Source organism: Malaclemys terrapin, chromosome 13 (genome assembly GCF_027887155.1).
Source record: "Malaclemys terrapin pileata isolate rMalTer1 chromosome 13, rMalTer1.hap1, whole genome shotgun sequence".
In the NCBI taxonomy this organism is placed as follows: Eukaryota; Metazoa; Chordata; order Testudines; family Emydidae; genus Malaclemys; species Malaclemys terrapin.
The window spans coordinates 46001374-46022104 of NC_071517.1; the positions used below are offsets into that span (position 1 = coordinate 46001374).

The 20731-nt window shown below is 58.5% G+C and overlaps 1 protein-coding gene across 3 annotated transcripts; it reads left to right on the forward strand.

Moving 5' to 3' along the window:
- The first annotated feature begins 1706 nt into the window (after positions 1–1706).
- BRD2 (bromodomain containing 2) lies at positions 1707–20516 on the forward strand. 3 transcript variants are annotated; one of them, XM_054047083.1, is made up of 13 exons: positions 1707–2040; positions 5572–6826; positions 10348–10648; positions 11731–11868; positions 11973–12114; positions 12374–12588; positions 12963–13334; positions 13814–13942; positions 14055–14300; positions 15848–16074; positions 18280–18590; positions 19106–19228; positions 19578–20516. In XM_054047083.1, the coding sequence occupies exons 2-13, from the start codon at positions 6798–6800 to the stop codon at positions 19706–19708; spliced, it is 2364 nt and encodes a 787-aa protein (XP_053903058.1). In that variant the 5' UTR covers positions 1707–2040; positions 5572–6797; the 3' UTR covers positions 19709–20516. The 3 variants fall into 3 exon arrangements, with proteins under 3 accessions (XP_053903058.1, XP_053903059.1, XP_053903060.1); XM_054047084.1 differs by lacking the exon at positions 5572–6826 and having other exon boundaries at positions 1708–2040; XM_054047085.1 differs by lacking the exons at positions 1707–2040; positions 5572–6826 and adding an exon at positions 11162–11258 and having other exon boundaries at positions 10558–10648.
- Positions 20517–20731: the final 215 nt, after the last annotated feature.

The window sequence follows — 20731 nt, forward strand, 5'->3', positions numbered from 1 at the left end:
AGCTTTTCCACATCACCTGTCACTAGGTTGCCTCCCTCATTCAGTAAGGGGCCCACACTTTCCCTGACCTTCTTCTTGTTGCTAACATACCTACAGAAACGTTCTTGTTACCCTTCACATCCCTTGCTGGCTGCAAGTCCAATTGTGCCTTGACCTTCCTGATTACACCCCTGCATGCTCTAGCAATATTTTTATACTCCTCCCTAGTCATCTGTCCAAGTTTCCACTTCTTGTAAGCTTCCTTTTTGTGTTTAAGATCACCAAAGATTTCACTGTTTAGCCAAGCTGGTCGCCTGCCATATTTACTATTCTTTCTGCACATCGGGATGGTTTGCTCCTGCAACCTCAATAAGGATTCTTTAAAATACAGCCAGCTCTCCTGGACCCCTTTGCCCTTCATGTTATTCTCCCAGGGGATCCTGCCCATCTGTTCCCTGAGGGAGTCAAAGTCTGCTTTTCTGAAGTCCAGGGTCCGTATTCTGCTGCTCTCCTTTCTTCCTTGTATCAGGATCCTGAACTCGACCATCTCATGGTCACTGCCTCCCAGGTTCCCATCCAGTTTTGCTTCCCCTACTAATTCTTCCCTGTTTGTGAGCAGCAGGTCAAGAAAAGCTCTGCCCCTAGTTGGTTCCTCCAGCACTTGCACCAGGAAATTGTCCCCTACACTTTCCATAAACTTTCTGGATTGTCTCTGCACCGCTGTATTGCTCTCCCAGCAGATGTCACTATGTGTACAGTCCATTTAAATGTTAATATTTCGTTTGCTCTCTGATTTAAGAGAATACAGCGTAGACAGGGACTGTTTGATTACATTGTTAACCTCTAACAAGATACATGGAAACACACAAAACACAAACATTATCTACCAAAATGTCTCTGAGGGTTGAATTTGGGTCATGTATCCTGCAGGATGCTTAACCGTTTCTGGCCTTGCATCACAACATGTTTAACTCTAAGCACTAGAATCATTCCACTGTACTACCTGTGTGAGTAAAACCATCCGCTTGCTTAAGTGTTAGCAGGACTAGGACCATTTAAAATTCCTCCTAAGTTTGCCTTCCACCACTTCATGCCGTATTCTTCTTGCTTTGCAGGTGCTGAATTTCCAACTCCCTAGCATCTGTGCTTTGCACTATTAATTAGTGTGCAAATGGAAATCCTGCAATGCATTGTCCTGCTTTGCACTTTTCAGTGGTGTAGTGCAGACTGCTGCATGCGCACTGCACTATTTTCCTGCGCACTGTTGCACGCAGCGCGGGGTTATTGCTGTCGGTAGCCTGCCAGTCCCTAGTGTGGGTGTCTGCCGCACACTGCATGCTCCCTCACTTCCTCGCACGCGCCCCCCTGCAGGGTTGTCCCGTTGCACACTGCAGGCGGTTGCCTGCACCGCTTCCTTCGCACTGCCCAATTCCCACTGCCTCGTGACTGTAGCTGCCCGTGCAGTGACAACCGCGCCCTTGCTCGCGTTGCTCGCCCCAGGGACACTGCACCGCTGTCAGCACTGCAGTCACGTGCACGAGACGCTGCACGCTCCCCCGGGCGCTGCAGGGCGGTGCCGCCCCTCCCCCGCCCGCAGCAGCTCGCGGCCGGCCTTGCCCAGCCCTGGAAGGGGAGTCGGGTCTGCAGCGAGAGGCCAACGCGCATGCGCCCCCTGCCCGCGCATGCGCACTGGGCTCCTTGTGCCGCCGCCATGCTGACATTAACCCAAAGCAGGAGCCCGGGGGGGCCTGGTGGGAAGGCCCCCCCCGCGGGCTCTGGTTCTCGTGCCCGCCCGGCGCGCGGACCCCCAGCGGCTTTCCCGGCACCGAGCGGGGGATCGGCCCCCGAGGGGGGGGGAGAGCGAGTTGGCGCATCACGTGACGGCGGGGAGCCAATCAGCGCGGCGGTGACGTAGGCGGCGGCTCCCTCCGCCCCGGGATGTGTTGGGCCCCCGCCCGGGCGGGGCGCCGCGGGGATTACGGCCGGGCTCCGCCGGGGGCCGAGGAGATGGGACCCCGCACCCCGGGCCGGGGCTTTGCCGCCCCCCCGGCAGCCCATGCGGTGAGTGCTTCGTGTGCCTTTAACGGCGGGGGGGGGGGAGAGCCACGTGGCGTGCGGAGCTGTCAATCAATCGTGTGCCCGCCTTCTTGCTGGTCGCGCGCCAATCGGGGCCGAGGATGGCGGTGATTGACGAGCGCAGAGGGCCTCGCGCCGATCGATGGGTCACGTGGTCTGCTAGTGGGGGGACGCCACCATTGTGTGGGGCCGAACTGGGGGGGGGGGGAAAGGTGCTGTAACGAACAGTCTAGAGGGGTAATTAGCAAAAATTAGCATATGTTTTAATAATTGGGGGAAACTGGGGTGGGGCTGAGGACAGGCACTTGGGGGGCTGGGGATTCCTGGGGCAAAGGGGCCAGGCATGGTAAGGGGAGGGGTCACTGGGGGGAAGGGGGGAGCGAGAGCCTGGTGGGGCGGTCAGGACAAGGGGGTGGGGAGAGCTCCCTGGAGTGGGGGTCACTGGGGGGGCGGTCAGGACAAGGGGGTGGGGAGAGCCCCCTGGAGTGGGGGTCACTGGGGGGGCGGTCAGGACAAGGGGGTGGGGAGAGCTCCCTGGAGTGGGGGTCACTGGGGGGGCGGTCAGGACAAGGGGGTGGGGAGAGCTCCCTGGAGTGGGGGTCACTGGGGGGAAGGGGGAAGTGAGAGCCTGGGGGGGTGGTCAGGGCAAGGGGGTGGGGAGAGGTCACTGGGGGGGGGCAGTGAAAGCCTGGGGGGCGGCTGGTCAGGGCCTAGAGGTTGTTGGGTGGGGAGAGCTCCCTGGAGTGGGGGTCACTGGGGGGGGCAGTGAAAGCCTGGGGGGCGGCTGGTCAGGGCCTAGAGGTTGTTGGGTGGGGAGAGCTCCCTGGAGTGGGGGTCACTGTGGGGAAGGAGGGAAGTGAGAGCCAGGGTCAGTCAGGGCGAGGAGGGCTGAGGGGTCGCTGTGGAGAGGAGGCTGAAGGAGCTAGGGTGGGGATCCCTATGGGGAAGGGGGGCAATGGGACCCTGTGTAGGATCCCTGGAGTGGGGGTCACTCGGAGTAGGGGGAGTCCTTGTGGGGAAGGTGAATGGGGTGTCCCTGTAGCTCAGGATTTGCGGCAGGGGTTCTGTGGGACGGGCATTCTCTTAGCTTGGGATCTGGGTTTCACCCGGGGTAGGGGCAGCGCAGTTACCAGAGGGGGGGCTGGTTTCACCTTGGCCCAGGGTCTGTTGCTGACCTTGGGCAAAGGGGGTATTTGCCCCGCGGATAAGCAGCCATGGGGGTGACCCAGACAGGGGATTTGCTGTGAGTGAGAGACGGGCGGAGAGCTGGTGCCAACTATCAAAGATACTTAAAACCACATATTAGCACAAAGCACCCGTATGAAATCACTGGGTTGAATGAAAACAACCAGGAAAAATGAGGTTCAAATCTGCCTGGGCCTTCCCAGCTCTTCACCCACTGCAGAGCAAGGGGGGTGTTTAGAGGGGATAGTAATGGGGTTAAACACCCCCAAATCCCTAGGATCACCCCCCCAATCCACGTCTATCCCTGCAGGAGTGCTCACTGCAGTTAAGGCGGCAAAGCAGTTTCCAGTATAATATATCTCACTTATTTCCTGGTGCGAATCATGCGGCAGCAGGAGCGAGGCAGTGAAAATGCTGTGTCACGGCTGTAGGAGGGAGCGGGCCCTGCACCAGGGGGTGGGACCGCCTAGCACAAAGACCTGGTGACTTCAGGGGCTGAAATGACTCATGGGCCTCGCTGTCTGCCTCCTGTTACCACCCTGGAGGGGCAGCGCCTGATCCTTTCAGGGGGTTATTAGGGCATCAGGCCTGGGATCTGCGCTAACGCAACTAGGGCTTTCCATCTAAAATGGCCGCTGCAGACAGACCTGAAGGGTGGGATCCGCCTCCCCACCATGTGTGGCACTAACTCCCCGTTCTGAGATCACTGATCCCCCTTCCCCCCCACGCCACCACCTTCCCTTCTGGGGGGTCAGCTCTGGACCGAGGCGTGAGCGGGGAATTTCCATCTCACTGAATCAGGGAGGATGAAATGTGGAGAGACAGGGAGGGGCGGGGACGGACGGGCAGAGAAGAGGGAGGGAGCCCACGCCCGCCTTGAGGAAAAGGGGGGTGAAAAACCACCAGACGCCCCCTCAAGTTACCCCGTAATCGTTCTCCTTTCCCCGCCCTCCGGAGAGCTTTCGGGAGGAGATTTGCTGCCTATATTAAAGGGGAGGCGGAGGGAGGGGGGAGCTGCCAAGATGGCGGCTGCCTGCACCTTGGAGACAGCCTGACAACAGAGGGGGGAGAGAGAACGAAACATGTTTCTAGGCCGAAACCCTTTAGTTCCATCGGCGTTCCTTTGTGTTTTGGGAGAAGCCCTGTTCACTTACCTTTGCTAGTCACTTTAGGGGGGGGTTTCAGAATAGCAGCCGTGTTAGTCTGTATCCGCAAAAAGAACAGGAGTACTTGTGGCACCTTAGAGACCAACAAATTTATTTGCGGGGGGATGACTCTAGAAACCCCACATCTGCCCCCTGTGTGGGGACGTTTAACCCTTTTGGGGAGCCAAGCCCGCTCCCTAACGGGGTTCCGTGTCCCTGAGCCGAGCTGGTCCTACGGTGTGAAAGGTGCTGTAGCATAAGGTGGTGGTCGTTGTGTGTGTGTGGGGGGGAATGGCGCCATTAGCATCCATGCTGTGGGGGGCTCAGCTCAGAAGGGGTGTCGGGTGTGGAGACAGGAATTCCTGTGGGGTTTCTGTTTGCGTTCTGTGGTACACGGGAACGGTGGTGGTGTCTGTGCTCGGGGGGGGGGGGGGTGTTGTAGGCGAGGGTTGCCGTGAGTGCCGGGCGGGAGGTGGAGGTGGTAGTGCCACAGGGGGATTGGAGTAGTTTTCTGACAGTATTTTTGGTGACGTCCGTGTTTTATCGGGGTTTGGTGGGATTGAAGGGGACGGTGCTGTTGACATCTGTGCTGATGGAGAGGCTGGAGAGGGGTTGGCGTGAGGGCAGGATGGGGGAGGGAGTTAGATGTTAGCATTGTGGGGAGGATAGGGATGCGTTTCTGGTGGGAAGTTGGGTACCCCCATGTTTGGGGGGGATTAACTGTGTATGTGGGGTATGGCTGGGATTGGAGGGGACGGTGCTGTTGACGTCTGTGCCGATGGGGTTGGTATGAGAGCAGGATGGGGGGGAGATGTTGGCATTGTGGGGGGCATAGGGATGCGTTTCTGGCGGGATTTCGGGTCCCCATGTGTGGGGTACGGCTGGGATTGGAGGGGACGGTGCTGTTAGGGTCTGAGCGCTAGGAGTTGGCACAAGTGCCAGGTTAGTTTTGGGGGGCGCCAGGCAGGTTTCTGGCCGGTCGGTGGGGCCTTTCCCCGTCTCTTGCGGCGAGGGGCGCTGGGGATGTCCGTGTCTGGGCCCAGGCTGGGGGGTGGCGTGAGTTGGGGGGCACTTTGTGACAGGACTTTTGGAGCGGTTCGCTGTGCCTGTGGGGCGCACTGGCGGCAGCGCGGGGGCCGTCTGAAGGGAGCAGCCGCTTTATTGTCCGCCCTCTTCCCTGCTGCAGCTCAAAATGGCGCTTCCCTCCTCTCCCCCTCCCCCGCGGGGAGCAGAACAACAACATCCAACTGCCAGTTCCAACGGTCGCCCCGCCCCCACGTGACTCGGCAGCCAGTTAGTCTGCAACGAATGGCAGCGGTGGCCAATGGCAGCGCGCGCCGCCTAGGCCGGCGGCTCGAGCGCCTCACGAGGGGGCGGGGAAGAGGGGGTATGTGACTGATGGTTATGGAGGCCCATCAGAACGCGGCGTCTGGCGAGCTTCCGCCCAATGAGCCGGCGAAGGGACGAGCCCGGATGGCGGGGTGATGTCACATCTGTCGCCATCCAATCAGAGGCAAGCCGCTGTCTATATAAGGCCGACCGGAGACAGGCCGAGAGGCGCCATTTCGCCGAAGCGGAGGAAGGAGCTGGTCGAGGCCTGGTCTGTGAAGGGGGCGGACTCAATCCGGATCCATCCTCCGCCGGGCAGCCCCCAACCCCCGCCTCCGCTCCTCCGACGGGCTCGCAGGACCTCCCCGGCTTCCGTAGAGACCCCTGCCTGCGGCCTCGAGGGCCCTCGCAGAACGCCCCATCCCTCTGGCGGCCAAGATGGAGCCGGGCCAGTGATCCCAGTACAATCCAGTGCCATCCGCCTCCCTGACGGGGACCATCCTTCCGGGGACCGGCCTCTACGGGCAGAGGAGGCGCCGGGGGACCCAGCGAGCCCTATATTGACCGGAGCCCGGCAGGATTTGGAGCCCGTCGGGGGCTCCGAAGAGGGGACCCCCCACCCGGCATCCCCCCGCCCTTCAGCCACCGCCGCCGCCATTTTCTTTGCTTCCATTCATGTAAAGCCGGTGAATGGTGCTGGGGTCCGCGCGCGCCTCGCTGGAGACCATCGGCCCCGCTGCTGTGTATGGGCCCGGCCCCCGGCCGCTGCTAGCCTGAGCCCCTGCGCCTGGTTCTAGCCCGCTGGCGGGGAGGGGAGGGGGTGCCAGGCTCGTCCCCCTCCCCTAGCGCCCCCCCCCGGTGTGTTGGGGGGAGCCGCCCGCCCCCCCGTCCGTCCTCCGCCGGTGATGCTCGGCAGCGGGCAGCCCTGCACCCCGCGGCGCGGGAACAGCATGTGTCACTAGCGCGCCTCCCCCGCATCCTGGCAAAGTGGGGGGGTCAGCCGAGGCCCCAGCGTCAGGAGGAGGAGGAGGAGGAGGAGGTGGACTCTTGGGGGAGAGACCCTGGAAAGCAGCCGCTGCAGGCATGTTGCAGAATGTGAATCCCCACAACAAGTAGGTGCCCGGCTCGCTCCTGGGGGGGGGCATTGCTGGGTGGTATGGCGGCACTGCTGCGGGGGGGTTCTATACAAAGCTCTTTTACACTGGGGGGGATGGTGTGTCCTCTGACCCGCTGTCCTGTGTTAGAGGGCTTGGATTGATTTACACCCTCACTTCCCGTTCCTGGGGTCCATGGCGGGCCGGGGCTGGGGCTGGTTTGCAGGGGCTATCCACTCCTTTCTGAGCACCGTTGTGTGTTACATGGGGGAGCGTGTCTGTCTGTGCTGTTAGGGTTTGCGTTGATCCCGGGGCCTCACCCCGCGTTTCTGCAGTGCACAGTTAATCGGGGCTGCTAGTGTGTCCCCTGCCTGTGGAGGTGCTGTTCGGTTGTGTAGTATGATGTTAATTGGGAGTGCCAGACACTGCCAATGTATTTGTGGAGTGGGTTTTTTTGAAACAGTGCATTAGATGGGGGTGCTCTGCCTCTGGGGTTCCTGTATTCTGCAGGGAGTTCATGCATTTGATGGCTTGGGTTTATTTACACAGAATCCGTTTCTATCATGCTCTTCGTATTGGGGGATGCCCTTATTTCAGCAGCTGTTGGCTGTCCTGGCATGTGTTTTGGGTGTGAGAAGATGCTGGGTCTGCACCTGCCGCGTGTTGGCGGTATGTGCATGGGTACTCTGAGACCTGGGCTGTGCTGTCACTGCAGTTGTGCCTTAGGGCAGCAGGGTCACTGGAGTGGGGTCTGGGGCTTGGCAGGGGTGAGTTTTCTGTGCAGTCATGCTTGTGGCAAAGGGAGGAGGGCTGCAGTGGTTGGTGAGTCAGGCACATGTCAGCCCTGTGTGGGTGGCCAGTTTGCCAGCTTGCCCCTGGCCTGCTCCCACCACTGTTCGCTAGCCTTGCCCCTCTGGGAGAGAAGGGAGCTTGCTCCTAGTCCCTGGAGGTAGAAAGGTTGGATTCATAGGTTCATGTTAAGGCAAGAAGAAAGGGGGGTCATTAGGAACAGATCTGATTTGTACACAGAGGCTTCTCCTCAGTGATCCCTGCTTCCAGCCCCCTTGTTATCTCGAGTGGCTGAGAGGGGACAGGGGTGAGGTCAACCCTTTGGGATTGCTTACAACCTCAGCCTGTCTCCAGACTCCCCAAGGGGACCACCTGGGCTGGGCCTGACACTGAACCCAACCCAAACAGCAGCAATACGCTTCTCAGGTGTGGACTAGATCTGCTAAGTGGCTTTTCAACTCTGCTCCAGTGACCCCTCCTCCATTGCTGAGCAAAGGATGGGAGCAGCTGGCTCCCGGCTCTCTCCAGGCAGAGGGTGTGGGGCAGGGCCCTGTGTTGGCGACACTGCTCTGTGGGGTGGTGCAGCACTGGAAGAGATGGACCCCTCTGCCACTCGTGTCCCCTGGGTGGGAAAGGGGGAGTGACCCCCGCCCTGTCCTCCTGGGAATTACGCTCCTATCCCTTTATCCTTGGCATCTGAGAGTGTCCCTACAGCCTGGGGAATCCCCCACACAGGACCTCCTGCCCATGACGCTGAAAGGAGACAGGAGACGATGCTGTGCTGACAGCGACATGACCCTGATGTGTCAGCTCAGGGCATTCTGACAGGGTGACCCCCCCCCCCCATCTGGCCCCCCAGGGAATTGTCAGAACTAGTCCCCTGGCAAAGACCACTTGCCCTGGAGTTGAGTAGTTGCTTAGGGAGGGGTGACATGGTGATTTTGCTAGGAGTCTCCCAAGTGTTATGGAAACATCTCTCTGCTGTTGACAGCATGAGGCCCCTGGTGCTGCTGTGATACTGTCTGCAGGTGTCACGGCTCCTGACTCCCAGGGGCCAGCCCTCCACCTTTTATCAGCCTGTCCACAGGCCCTGTCTGGAGACACAGCGTGCGGGAGGGGGATCTCAGTATCCCAAGATTACTCCCTGACTGGCTGGTTGCCAGGGATAGGAAACCCAGATTCCCCACACTGGAGCCAGGGTGACCCCCCTCCCCCCATTCCTTGTTAAGCAGGATGTAAGCTCTGAACTGGGTTTGTAACACGGGTTTGGTTCCCCTGGTTATTGCAGGGCTGTGATTAGAGGGCCCCATAGCAACCTGGTGACACAGTCCCAGCCCCTGCCAGGCTTGCTGTGTGCGCCTCTAAGGAGAGCGGTGGGGATGTCTGGCTCCTTGGAGTTTGGCCCTGGGGATACTGTTCCCCTGAGTGTATTCATTGTCCGGCTCTGGCTAGTTTGCACAGCACAGCTCTGTACAGAAGCTCCCCAACTTACGCAAGTGTTCTGTTCCCGAACGCCTTGCATAAGTGGAAGTTTGCGTAAGTCGGAAACGTATCTCTGACAATTACGCGCCAAAAAAAAAAGTTTACGGGGACATTTTCCGTAAGTCGGGTTTGCATAACCCCGGGGAGCGTCTGTATAGCACAGGTGATTTGGTTCACTGGAGATGGGGTTCTCCACAAAAATTACTAAACAACCCCAGGAGGGGGGCCCAAGAGCTTCATCTCTGGGGGGGGCTGTAACCTGAGCCCTGGGCGGTGAGGCTTGGCCCAGGCAGTCTAACACGACTTTGGGGTCCTGCTGCACAGTAACCGCTGCATTAGAGGGAAATGGTGAAATGTACCAGCCTGGGGTACACAGGAAGTCAGACTGAATGAATCTATAGCTCCACAATCTAGCATGGAAGAGCTGTAGGAGACCTCCATGTGGTGTCACTTCTGCTTGTGCTACCTGTGCCTCATGGGCGTGTAATGCTGCCTAAGTTGAGTCCCCATCTCCTGTCCCTTCCACTTCCTGCTGGAGGGAACAGTCCTGTCCCGAAGGCATAGAAATAGATGAGGCTTTTCACAGAGCTAATCTGCCGCCCTTTGTTTCCAGACCTAACCTGGATGTGTGCCAGAACCTTGGCTCTGCAGCCCTGAATTTCTCTGGTGCCTTCAGTGTGGATTCGGAGCTAGTCCCTCACTGGTGACACACTAGTGTTGTGTGGGGTTCGACAGCAAGATCTCTGGGTCTGGGCCCTTAGGAGAGGCTCTTGGTTCGGGCTCCCATAGAAGCAGTTGGGAATGCAGCCCTAGGCTAGCGGCAACTGGCTAGAGTTCATGGCCTCTCTCTGGGCATGCGTGTGGCTGAGAATTCACCCACATCCCTGGGAAACAGATTGCCTTAGTACACTTTCCTCTCTGCCTTTCGCTTGGGTTTGGATGGATGTTTTCGGAGCTTAAAGATACGCAGAGCAATCTTCCCAGCACTAACCGTGCCCTAGGAGTGGGATAAATAGCACAGGCACCTCTCAGCTTTGCTTCAGGGATGGTTTTTGGGGAGACTTTTCAGAAGAGCACCTTCCCGGACCCAGAAGTAGCTGAAGCCAGCAGGCCCAGAGTTCTTTCCCTCCATCCCAGGTGTCCTGCCCCTGTGGTGTCTGCAGGCCCTTTTGCTCTGTGTTGCTGTGTGCTGGTGGCCCAGGGCCAGATGGCATGAGCTTCTTAGTCCTAGAGTTACCCTTTTAATGGTGTCTTTGCTCCCATTTCAGGATTTTGGGGGAGGGCAGTACTGGGCTCATGGGCCTGGCGACGGAGTCGACCCCAGGCAAGCGGATCCGCAAGCCGTCACTGCTCTACGAGGGTTTCGAGAGCCCCACCATGGCGTCGGTGCCAGCCCTGCACCTGCCTCAGGTGAACCCTCCACCACCGGAGGTGTCCAACCCCAAAAAGCCAGGCAGGGTCACCAACCAGCTGCAATATCTCCACAAGGTGGTGATGAAGGCCCTGTGGAAACATCAGTTCGCCTGGCCCTTCCGCCAGCCCGTCGATGCTGTCAAGCTGGGCCTGCCGGTAATGAGCCCTCTGGGCTGGGCATGGGAGTGGCTGAGGCCCAGAGGGGTGTGTGTGTGTGTCTGTCCCCAGTTGATCCTTACTGGCTTGGGGAGTGTGTGCCTTTCCAGGGGTGTGAGGAGGATGCCTCATTCAAATATTGCTTCACCATGTGGCCTAACCTAAAGTATTCCCCCCCACACACTCCCCCCAGCCTGACAGTCCCAGGGACAGCACTGTCCCATCTTGGGGTCTGTGCCACAAAGATGCAGCTGCAGGTGCCTGGGCTGTGCCATCCCCAACTCCTCCTTCCCGACCTGTGGTGGTCTCTCAGCTGGTTCCATGCTGTCCCAGAGCTGAGGGTCTCCAGGTCCCTGTACATCCGGCCTGCTTGGCTTGTCCTGGGAGCTTCCCCAGACCAGCTGCCCCACCCTACTGCTCCCTACAAAGGTGTGGATGAGGTGAGGCAGCCCCTTTACAGGTAACCCGGACACTTCCCCACCTAATCTCTTGTGCCCTGAATGCGTTTTGCAGATTCCCATCCATGAATTTGTAGAAGACATCACGTGACCCCAATATTAAACGCCAGCCCCCCGTGCACCTGTGGCGCTCAAGGATTTAAAGCCCGGAGGTAAATTCCACTTAGGTTTGCTCTTTCCTTAGCTTTAGTCTCCCAGCCCCTGTTGCACCCCGCCTGGGACTGGAGTAGTCCAGGTTGTTGGGTCGCTGGGACCGCAGCCATTCATGGTCACCAGCTGTCCCAATAGCTTAGGCTTCTCTGCTCTGGGGTGCGCAGGGGTCCCCGTCCCTGAGTTGTATGTGAGGCTGAATCCAGCGTTGACTGGAACACTGCAGGCACCCTAGGAAGTGTCCCTGAGTGGATACAACCCCTGTCCTTTGCCAGGTGACTTGAGTGTAGAAACCGGAATGAGATCTGTGTGCATGAGTGACATTACACAGCTCCTCTTGGGTATTTCTGGACTGAGATGCCACCCCCCTCCCTTGATCGTATGCCTCTGGGGCGTGGGTATGACTGGGATCCTTGTTGTAGGGCTCACACCTTGTGACTGACCACCTGGCCTCTTGTGCTCTTCTGCCGGCAGGATTATCACAAGATCATCAAGCAGCCCATGGACATGGGGACCATCAAGCGGCGTCTGGAGAACAACTATTACTGGGGGGCGGCAGAGTGCATGCAGGACTTCAACACCATGTTCACCAACTGTTACATCTACAACAAGGTGAGAGCCAACCCTCCCTGCAGTGCTCTCCTCCTTGGGATTTCCCTGGAGCCCCAGCCCCTTCCCTGCACCCTCTAATCCCTCACCTCTGCCTTGGCCTGCAGCCCACGGATGACATTGTGCTGATGGCCCAGACCCTGGAGAAGATTTTCCTGCAGAAAGTGGCTCAGATGCCTGCAGAGGAGCAGGAGATTGTCATCACCGTGGCCAAGAACAGCCACAAGAAGGGGGCTTCCCGGGCGGCAGGTACGTGCGCTCTGTGACGGGGAGACTAGTCGGAGTTGGCTCCGGGGGGGTGGGGGCAAGCAGATCCCAGACATGGAGGAATGAGTGTCCCCCTGGAAGGGTGGTCTGGAAATGCAGGGGATGTAGTGGTTAGAGATGGGTGGGCTGGGAGCCAGGACTCCTGGGTTCCATGGTCAGCTGTGACATTGGGCCAGTCCTTGTGTGGTGGTGACTATATTCCCAGGTGCTGGTGCTAACTGGTGCTTGCCTATTCCCCCAGCTCTCCTGGCAGGTGCAGTCACTGCAGCTCACCAAGTGCCCGCAGTCTCCTCGGTCTCGCACGCCTCGCTCTACACCCCAAGCGCTGAGATCCCCACCACTGTGCTCAGTATCCCCCACCCCTCGGTGATCTCGGCACCGCTTCTCAAATCACTGCACTCTGCCGCCTGCCAGCCAGTGCTGGCTGTGCCCGCTCCCACGCAGCCCGTGGCCAAGGTAGGCACCCACCTGTCTGGCGTGGGGCTGGGGCTGGTCGAGCAAGCAGCTGGTGAGACTAGCAGGGGTGTTGGTGGGTTAGGCCTGTGGGGCAGGGGGGTTTGGCTAGGTTGAGCTGTCTGCAGTCTGTCCTGTGGAGGGGGTGACGTTTGCAGACCTGGAGGAAGGGGCTGCGGTTGGCCATGTGGGGGTCAGAAAATACTTGGCTGTGGGGGTGCTGTTTGCATTTGGGCCGCAGGGCAGTGGGGTTTCTGCAGTTGTCCCATGTGGGACAGGTGCTGGGTGGTTTGGGGTTTCAGTTGGTTCTGTATGGGCATGAAATTTGGGGGGGGTTGCTCAGCGCACTGCTCATGATCTCTGTCCCTGCCTCACAGAAGAAGGGTGTGAAGCGAAAAGCGGACACCACCACCCCCACCACCACAGCCATCATCGCCACTAGCGGGGAGTCGTCCCCGTCGGCCACCCTTCTGGAGCCCAAAGCGGCCAAGATCCCCACCCGGCGGGAGAGCGGGCGCCCCATCAAGCCCCCCAAGAAGGACCTGCCCGACTCGCAGCAGCACCAGACCTCCAAGAAGGGCAAGCTGTCGGAGCAGCTCAAGTATTGCAACGGCATCCTCAAGGACCTGGTGTCCAAGAAGCACGCTGCCTACGCCTGGCCGTTCTACAAGCCCGTGGACGCCTCGGCCCTGGGGCTGCACGACTACCACGAGATCATCAAGTGCCCCATGGATCTCAGCACTATCAAGGTACGGCTGGGGGCTCTGCAGGGAGGGAGGAAACCTCCGGGTGTGTCCTGGAGTCTTCCTCTGGGGACTGGGCATCACTGAAGTGCAGCCCGTGACCTGGCCCTGGGAAGGGGGCATCCCAGAAACCTCTGTGCCATCCAGGTATGAGCTGAGGCCTTCCTGGTGCGGGTCTGCAGGAGACTGGTCCCCCACTGGGGAGCCTCCGGGATCGCGCCGCATCTCCGCCCTGTGGAAGGCAGCGTCACTGGCTCACAGGCGTCCTGTGGCAGCCTGAGTCCCTGTCCCTCCTTGGGGGCGGTGGGGGCTGTCCTGCCCCCAGCGGTGCCAGGAAGGCTCTGGCCAATGGTAACTGCCTGATGAGCTGGTCTGAGCCCCCTTGCTGCAGCCCAGTCTGGGGAGAACCTTGGGGGTGGGGGGTCTGTGCCCCTTCCCTGGTGCAGCCACCCCCGCTCACCCTGTGTTCTCTGCCTGTGGTGCAGCGGAAGATGGAGAACCGGGATTACCACGACGCGCAGGAATTTGCTGCCGACGTCCGGTTAATGTTCTCCAACTGCTACAAGTACAACCCGCCCGACCATGACGTCGTGGCCATGGCTCGCAAGCTGCAGGTGAGTGGGGCAGTGGGGCCAGGTGGCACTTCCCCTCCCCTGCCCCAGGACTCAGCACGCCTTTGTGTCCCCACTGCACCCGCTAACCCTGGCCTCCCTCGCCCTCCCGCAGGACGTGTTTGAGTTCAGCTACGCCAAGATGCCGGACGAGCCCTTGGACACTAACCCGCCGTCGGCCGGGCTGTCTGGAGCCCTCTCGAAATCCTCCTCCGAGGAGTCGTCCAGCGACGACGAGGATGAGGACGAAGATGAGGATGAGGACGACGAGGAGAGCAGCAGCGAGAGTTCGTCGGAGAGCGAGGAGAGCTCCGACTCCGAGGAGGAGCGTGCCAACCGGCTGGCGGAGCTACAGGAGCAGGTGAGGCCGTCGACTCTGACCATAGGGGTGTGGAGGCTGCGCCTTCTCTTGGGCGGCCAGTGCTTGGCTGGGTCCCTCCTGTGACGGGTTGGATCACAGAAACCCCCTTGGGAGCTGCCACCCGATGTGCAAAGACTACCTCTGCTCCTGTTTTCCCTGCCAGCTCAGGACTCCAGCACCCTGTCTTGCTGAGCCAGACACTCCCGTCTGCTCCAACGCAGACCCAGGGTCTGAATCACTTGTCCCAAAGCTGCAAGTTTACCTGAAAACAGCTCACAGTAGTGTGCTTGTCTTTAGCACTCGGATGCCCAACTCCCAATGGGGTCTAAACCCAGATAAATCCGTTTTACCCTGCATAAAGCTTATGCAGGGCAAACTCATAAATTGTTCGCTCTCTCTGACACTGATAGAGAGAGATGCACAGCTGTTTGCTCCCCCAGGTATTAATACATACTCTGAGTAAATTACTAAATAAAAAGTGATTTTATTAAATACGGACAGTAGGATTTAAGTGGTTCCAAGTAGTAACAGACAGAACAAAGTAAGTCACCAAGCAAAATAAAATAAAATGCGCAAATCTATGTCTAATCAAACTGAATACAGATAATCTCACCCTCAGAGATGCTTCAGTAAGTTTTTCTCAATCTGGATACCTTCCAGGCCTGGGCACAATTCTTTCCCCTGGTACAGCTCTTGTTGCAGCTCCATGATAGCTAGGGGATTCTTCATGATGGCTCCTCTCTCCCTTGTTCTCTTCCACCCCTTTATATATCTTTTGCATAAGGTGGGAACCCTTTGTCCCTCTGGGTTTCCACCCCCCCCCCCCCCCCACTGGAAAAGCACCAGGTTAAAGATGGATTCCAGTTCAGGTGACATGATCACATGTCACTGCAAGACTTCATTACTCACTTGCCAGCACACACATACAGGAAGACTCACAGGTAAATACAGCCATCTGCAGACAATGGGAGTCATCAAGATTCCAAACCATCCTTAATGGACCACACTTGACATAATTACAATAGGCCCTCAGAGTTATGTTTTATATTTCTAGTTTTAGATACAAGAGTGGTACATTTCTACAAATAGGATGATCACACTCAGTAGATTGAGCTTTGTAATGATACCTTACAAGAGACCTTTTGCATGAAGCATATCCCAGTTACATTATATTCACTTATATTTTTATAAAACCATATAGACTGCACAACGTCACACCTCAGCACTTAGCTTCTCCGTGGGGTGCTGTCTCCCTGCCTCTGGGACTGCCTCTTGTCCCATAGTTAGCAGTTAGTTCCCTCTGCCCCTAGTTGTCTTCCTTGCTGTCTCTCGTTTCCGTCTCCCTCTTGGCCACAGGCAGGTCGCTATCTTCCCTGAGTTCCCTGGCTATATCCTGGCCACCTTGCACTGGGGCCTTGTCTCTGGGTTAGCGCTGAGCTCCCTTCCTCTGCTCCCTGTCATCCCTCTCCAGCTGCAGCTGGTGAGAATTCACGTATCTCCGGGTCCCCTCTCACTGATGTCTCTTCCCCCCCCCCCTCCCCCCCCAGCTGCGGGCAGTGCATGAGCAACTGGCTGCCCTGTCGCAGGGCCCGGTCTCCAAGCCCAAAAAGAAGCGGGAAAGGAAGGAGAAGAAAAAGAAGAAGAAATCGGAGAAGCACAAGGGCCGGGGAGGCGATGAGGAGGCGCGGGCACGCCAGGCCCAGCTGAAGAAGGCCAAAAAGGCAGGGGGCAGCAGTGGAGGGACCAGCGGGAGCAGCAGCAGCAGCATCACCAAGTGAGCAGAGTGGGACCCTGGGGGTGGTGGGGATACGTGGAGGGGACAGGACAGCCCGTGTTCCACCCACCCGGGGAGCAGCAAGGGCAGCTGCGTGATGACTCTCTTTCCCCGGCGGATCGACCATGGCGATGACCTTGTGTGGACAAGCCAAAGCATGTCTGACGGCTGCCTGCCCCGACTCCCCGAGATGCCCTTGGCTGGGTGGGGGTACAGGTCCTCACTGGGCTTAGCTGCTCCTGGGACAGCATGGGTCTGACATCCAGTGGGCAGCTGCTGGGGTCCCCGCACTATGGCTGCAGGGGCTTCCAGGGGCACCTCTCCCCTTCCACGTGAATCCCCGTCTCCGCTTCAGCTTCCTGATGGGTGTGTCTGACAGGGTGTGAGCAAAGGGTCTTGCTCACCTCTCCGCTTCCACCTCCCCCCAGCCCCACATGAGTTCCACAGTAGATCCCTTGGGTGGTGGGTTGGCTCCTGTGATACCCACAGGAGGTGGATTTGTGGCCATCACGGTGGATTGATTTCAATCAGCAAGCAGAAAATCTGGATTGAAATCATGTTTTGCCATTGTATTTAGTTCTTTTCCTACAAAGGGACATTCTTGTTAGTTGAGAACCATTAAAACAGCTTGATTTGCAAAAAAGCTAAGAGGGTGTTGGGAATCATTAAGAAAGGGATAATCAGTCAGAAATATCACATTGCCGCTGTATAGATCCATGGTACGCCCACATCTTGAATACTGTGTGCAGATGTGGTTGCCCCAACTCAAACAAGATATCTTGGAATTGGAATAGGTTCAGAAAAGGGCAACAAAAATGATTAGGGGTATGGGACAGCTGCCATATGAGGAGAGATTAATAAGACGGGGACTTTCCAGCTTGGAAAAGAGACGGCTAAGAGGGGATACGATTGAGGTCTATAAAATCATGACTGGTGTGAAGAAGGTAAATAAGGAAGTGTTATTTACTCCTTCTCATAACACAAGAACTAGGGGTCACCAAATGAAATGAATAGGCAGCTGATTTAAAACAAATAAAAGGAAGTTTTTTTTGTTTTTTTTTTTTTTCCCACACAACACAGTCAACCTGTGGAACTCCTTGCCAGAGGATGTTGTGAAGGCCAAGACTGAAAAAAGAACTAGATAAGTTCCTGGAGGATAGGTCTATCCATGGCTATTAGCCAGGATGGGCAGGGATGGTGTCCCTCGCCTCTGTTTGCCAGCAGCTGGGAATGGGCGACAGGGGCTGGATCACTTGATTCCCTGTTCTGTTCATTCCCTCTGGGGCACCTGGCACTGGCCACTGTCGGTAGACAGGACACTGGGCTAGATGGACGTTTGGTGTGACCCAGTGTGGCCGTTCCTATGTTATGTAACTGAATATAAGCTTTATGCTAAACTTGGTGATACTTTTTACTGTTCCGGAGGATACAGTAGATCTCTACATTTTTTATTTAAGCCATTATATTGCGTGTTTTATTGTGCAAAGAAATTGGGAATGATACATTTATTTACTAGATTTGTTGTGATCTATTTTGATGGAAATTGGAATGCAATTTAAAAAGGCACAAAACATTTTTAGACTGATTTTTAATTCAGTAAAATGACCTCAAATATCCTGGAAATGTAAAAGAAAACTTTGTGTTTACAACTGATTTGGTGAACAAGTTAGTGAACTGAAGTGATTGTTTCTGGTCAACATGTCCTTCAAGCCTTTGGAACCAGTAGATCTGATTCTCTCACACCCAAGTTCTCTACAGAGATTGGAAAAGGATAAACAAGCTCTGTCCTGCTTTTTCAGTTCCTGGTTAGGTTCTTTTTGATTTCCACTCTGGCCGTGTGGGTGGCAGGGCTGGCTCTGTGGCACATGGTGGCTGGGGAGATGTGGCCCGGATGGGGTCTCTGGCCGTGTGGGTAGCAGGGCTGGCTCTGTGGCACATGGTGGCTGGGGAGATGTGGCCCGGATGGGGTCTCTGGCCGTGTGGGTAGCAGGGCTGGCTCTGTGGCACACGGTGGCTGGGGAGATGTGGCCCGGATGGGGTCTCTGGCCGTGTGGGTAGCAGGGCTGGCTCTGTGGCACACGGTGGCTGGGGAGATGTGGCCCGGATGGGGTCTCTGGCTGTGTGGATGGCAGGGCTGGCTCTGTGGCGCACAGTGGCCCAGAGGAAGGGTATCTGGCCATGCATGACGTCCGTCCCCCCCGCCAGGAATTCCAGTAAGCTGTCGAAGGCGGCGCTGCCGGCACCCCCCATGCTCTACGACTCGGAGGAGGAGGAGGAGAGCAAGCCCATGACCTACGACGAGAAGCGCCAGCTCAGCCTAGACATCAACAAGCTGCCGGGGGAGAAGCTGGGGCGGGTGGTGCACATCATCCAGTCGCGGGAGCCCTCGCTGCGCGACTCCAACCCCGAGGAGATCGAGATCGACTTCGAGACCCTCAAGCCCTCCACCCTGCGGGAGCTGGAGCGCTACGTGCTGTCCTGCCTGCGCAAGAAGCCGCGCAAGCCCTACAGCGAGAGTGAGTGGGGGGCATGGTCCCGGGCTGGGCTCTCCCCTAGGATGTGGTCGAGGAAGTGCCCCAAGACCCACCGCAGAGAAGCGCTAGATATGAGCTAGGTCGTGGGATAGCCAAGGGGGGCTGGGAGCCTTGCAGTGAGGGTGGAGGGGGATGAAGTTAGGGTGGGAAATCAGGGAGTTTAGGGGATTGGGTGCCTCCCAGTGAGAGCGTGGGGGGATGCCTGGGAGCCTTGCAGTGAGTGAGTCAGTCAGGCGGTGGGGAAGGGAAGATCTCAGCAGTGTTCCCCTGTCCTGCCTGTACACCACCCCGTATGCCTTACAGGGGATGGGGGCACATAGGGGAAGCCTTGGGGAGCAGTGCGCTCTGCCCCCTGCGCACACTGTGCAGGGATGGGGTGGGGCTGAAGTGCAGGGGTGGGCTTGTCTGCTCCCCAGGCGGGGTGGGAGTAGTGAGGGATCAGGGAGACAGCCAGCCGCAGGGAGCCCTCTGAGCACGGCTGTCCCTGCCCGCTGCAGCCATGAAGAAGCCGGTGGGGAAGACGAAGGAGGAGCTGGCGCTGGAGAAGAAACGGGAGCTGGAGAAGCGGCTGCAGGACGTGAGCGGCCAGCTCAACTCCACCAAGAAGCCCCCCAAGAAGGGTGAGTGCTGGGCGGGAGGGGGAGCGAGGCGTTGGTGTCCACGAGGCAGGGCTTCGGAGCTGGGTGGGGGGGAATGATTCCCGCCCCCCCCCCCCCCAGCTCTGCCGGTGCCCCTCACTCCTGACCCGCAGCCCCTGCTAGCCCAGCCCTGGCGCCCCCCCCCCAGCTCTGCCGGTGCCCCTCACTCCCAACCTGCAGCCCCTGCTAGCCCAGCCCTGGCGCCCCCCCCCCCAGCTCTGCCGGTGCCCCTCACTCCCAACCTGCAGCCCCTGCTAGCCCAGCCTGGCTCCCAGCGCAGGATAAAGAGGGCATGTTCTGTTTGCTGACCGGCTCCCTCGTTCCCCTGCAGCCAACGAGAAGCCGGAGTCTGCCCAGCAGGTGCCCGTCTCGCGGCTCAGCGCCAGCAGCTCCAGCTCCGACTCCAGCAGCAGCAGCTCCAGCTCCTCGTCCTCGGACACCAGCGACTCGGATTCCGGCTAGAGCGGTGGTGGCGATGGCAGTGGGCGGGCGGCATCGCGGCCGGATGGAAGCGTGGGCAGGTTCAGAAGAGGCTCTGCGGGACCGGACCCCATGTGAACCGGACTGAGCGGCTCCACCCGGCAGGCAGCGCCCCCAAGGCGAGGGAGGGCGCCAGTGACTGCCCCCTCACAGACATGGGCACTGCCCCAGTGTTTACAGTTCGGAGGCCCCTGGGGGTTGTTGGCGCAGAGGCCCCTGCCGGGCACAGCCTGTGCAGGCCCCGGCGTGACCCCAGCCAGGTTTTACCGTTTGGTTTGGTTTGGTTCTGACGCATGGGAGCTTTTCCCAGGGCAGAGTTTGGGTTTTAAAGGGTTTGGAAGTCTCCACGTTTGGATTTGCTCTTGGGGGGTGGGGCTGGGGGTTTTGGGGGGCCTGGCCCGACAGACGGAAGCCGCAAGCCCCTCATGTGCTATGGGCTGCATTGCCGGCCCCCCCCATCTCATGTCCCGCTGGCGGCCTCGTCCCCTTCTCCAGGGAGGGTTTATTTATTTGAGCAGCGGTTGGGCCGCGGGGGCCCTGCAGAGACGGGTGTCGCCGGCCCGGCTCCAGGACTGCAGTGTACAGAGCCCGCCGGGGGCATGGCCCGGGCAGCATGCTCCTTACCGGGGCGGCGGGGAGGGGGGCTGTTTTTTATGTTGACTGTACAATTGTTTTCTACTCCTTCCTTTTCCCTCCCCGTCCCCTGCCCGCCCCGTCAGACCCCGAGGGCGGGCTCCCCTGTTCAGACCTTTCCAGCCTGGAACATGTAAATAAAGAAAATATTATTGGAGTCCTGTTCTCTCTGCGGGTCTCTGCCCCGGCCTCGTTCCTCGGTGCCCGCTGGGCCTGGGAACGTGGTCACCCGGCCAGTGGCAGACATGGGATGGGATCCTAGACACCCCCACTTGCTGACCTGGGGGTGGAACTCCAGAGTCCTGAATCACTGACCCCGTCCCCCTCCACCCCCCGTAGACGGAGCTGGGATGAGAACCGGGGGGGGAGCTG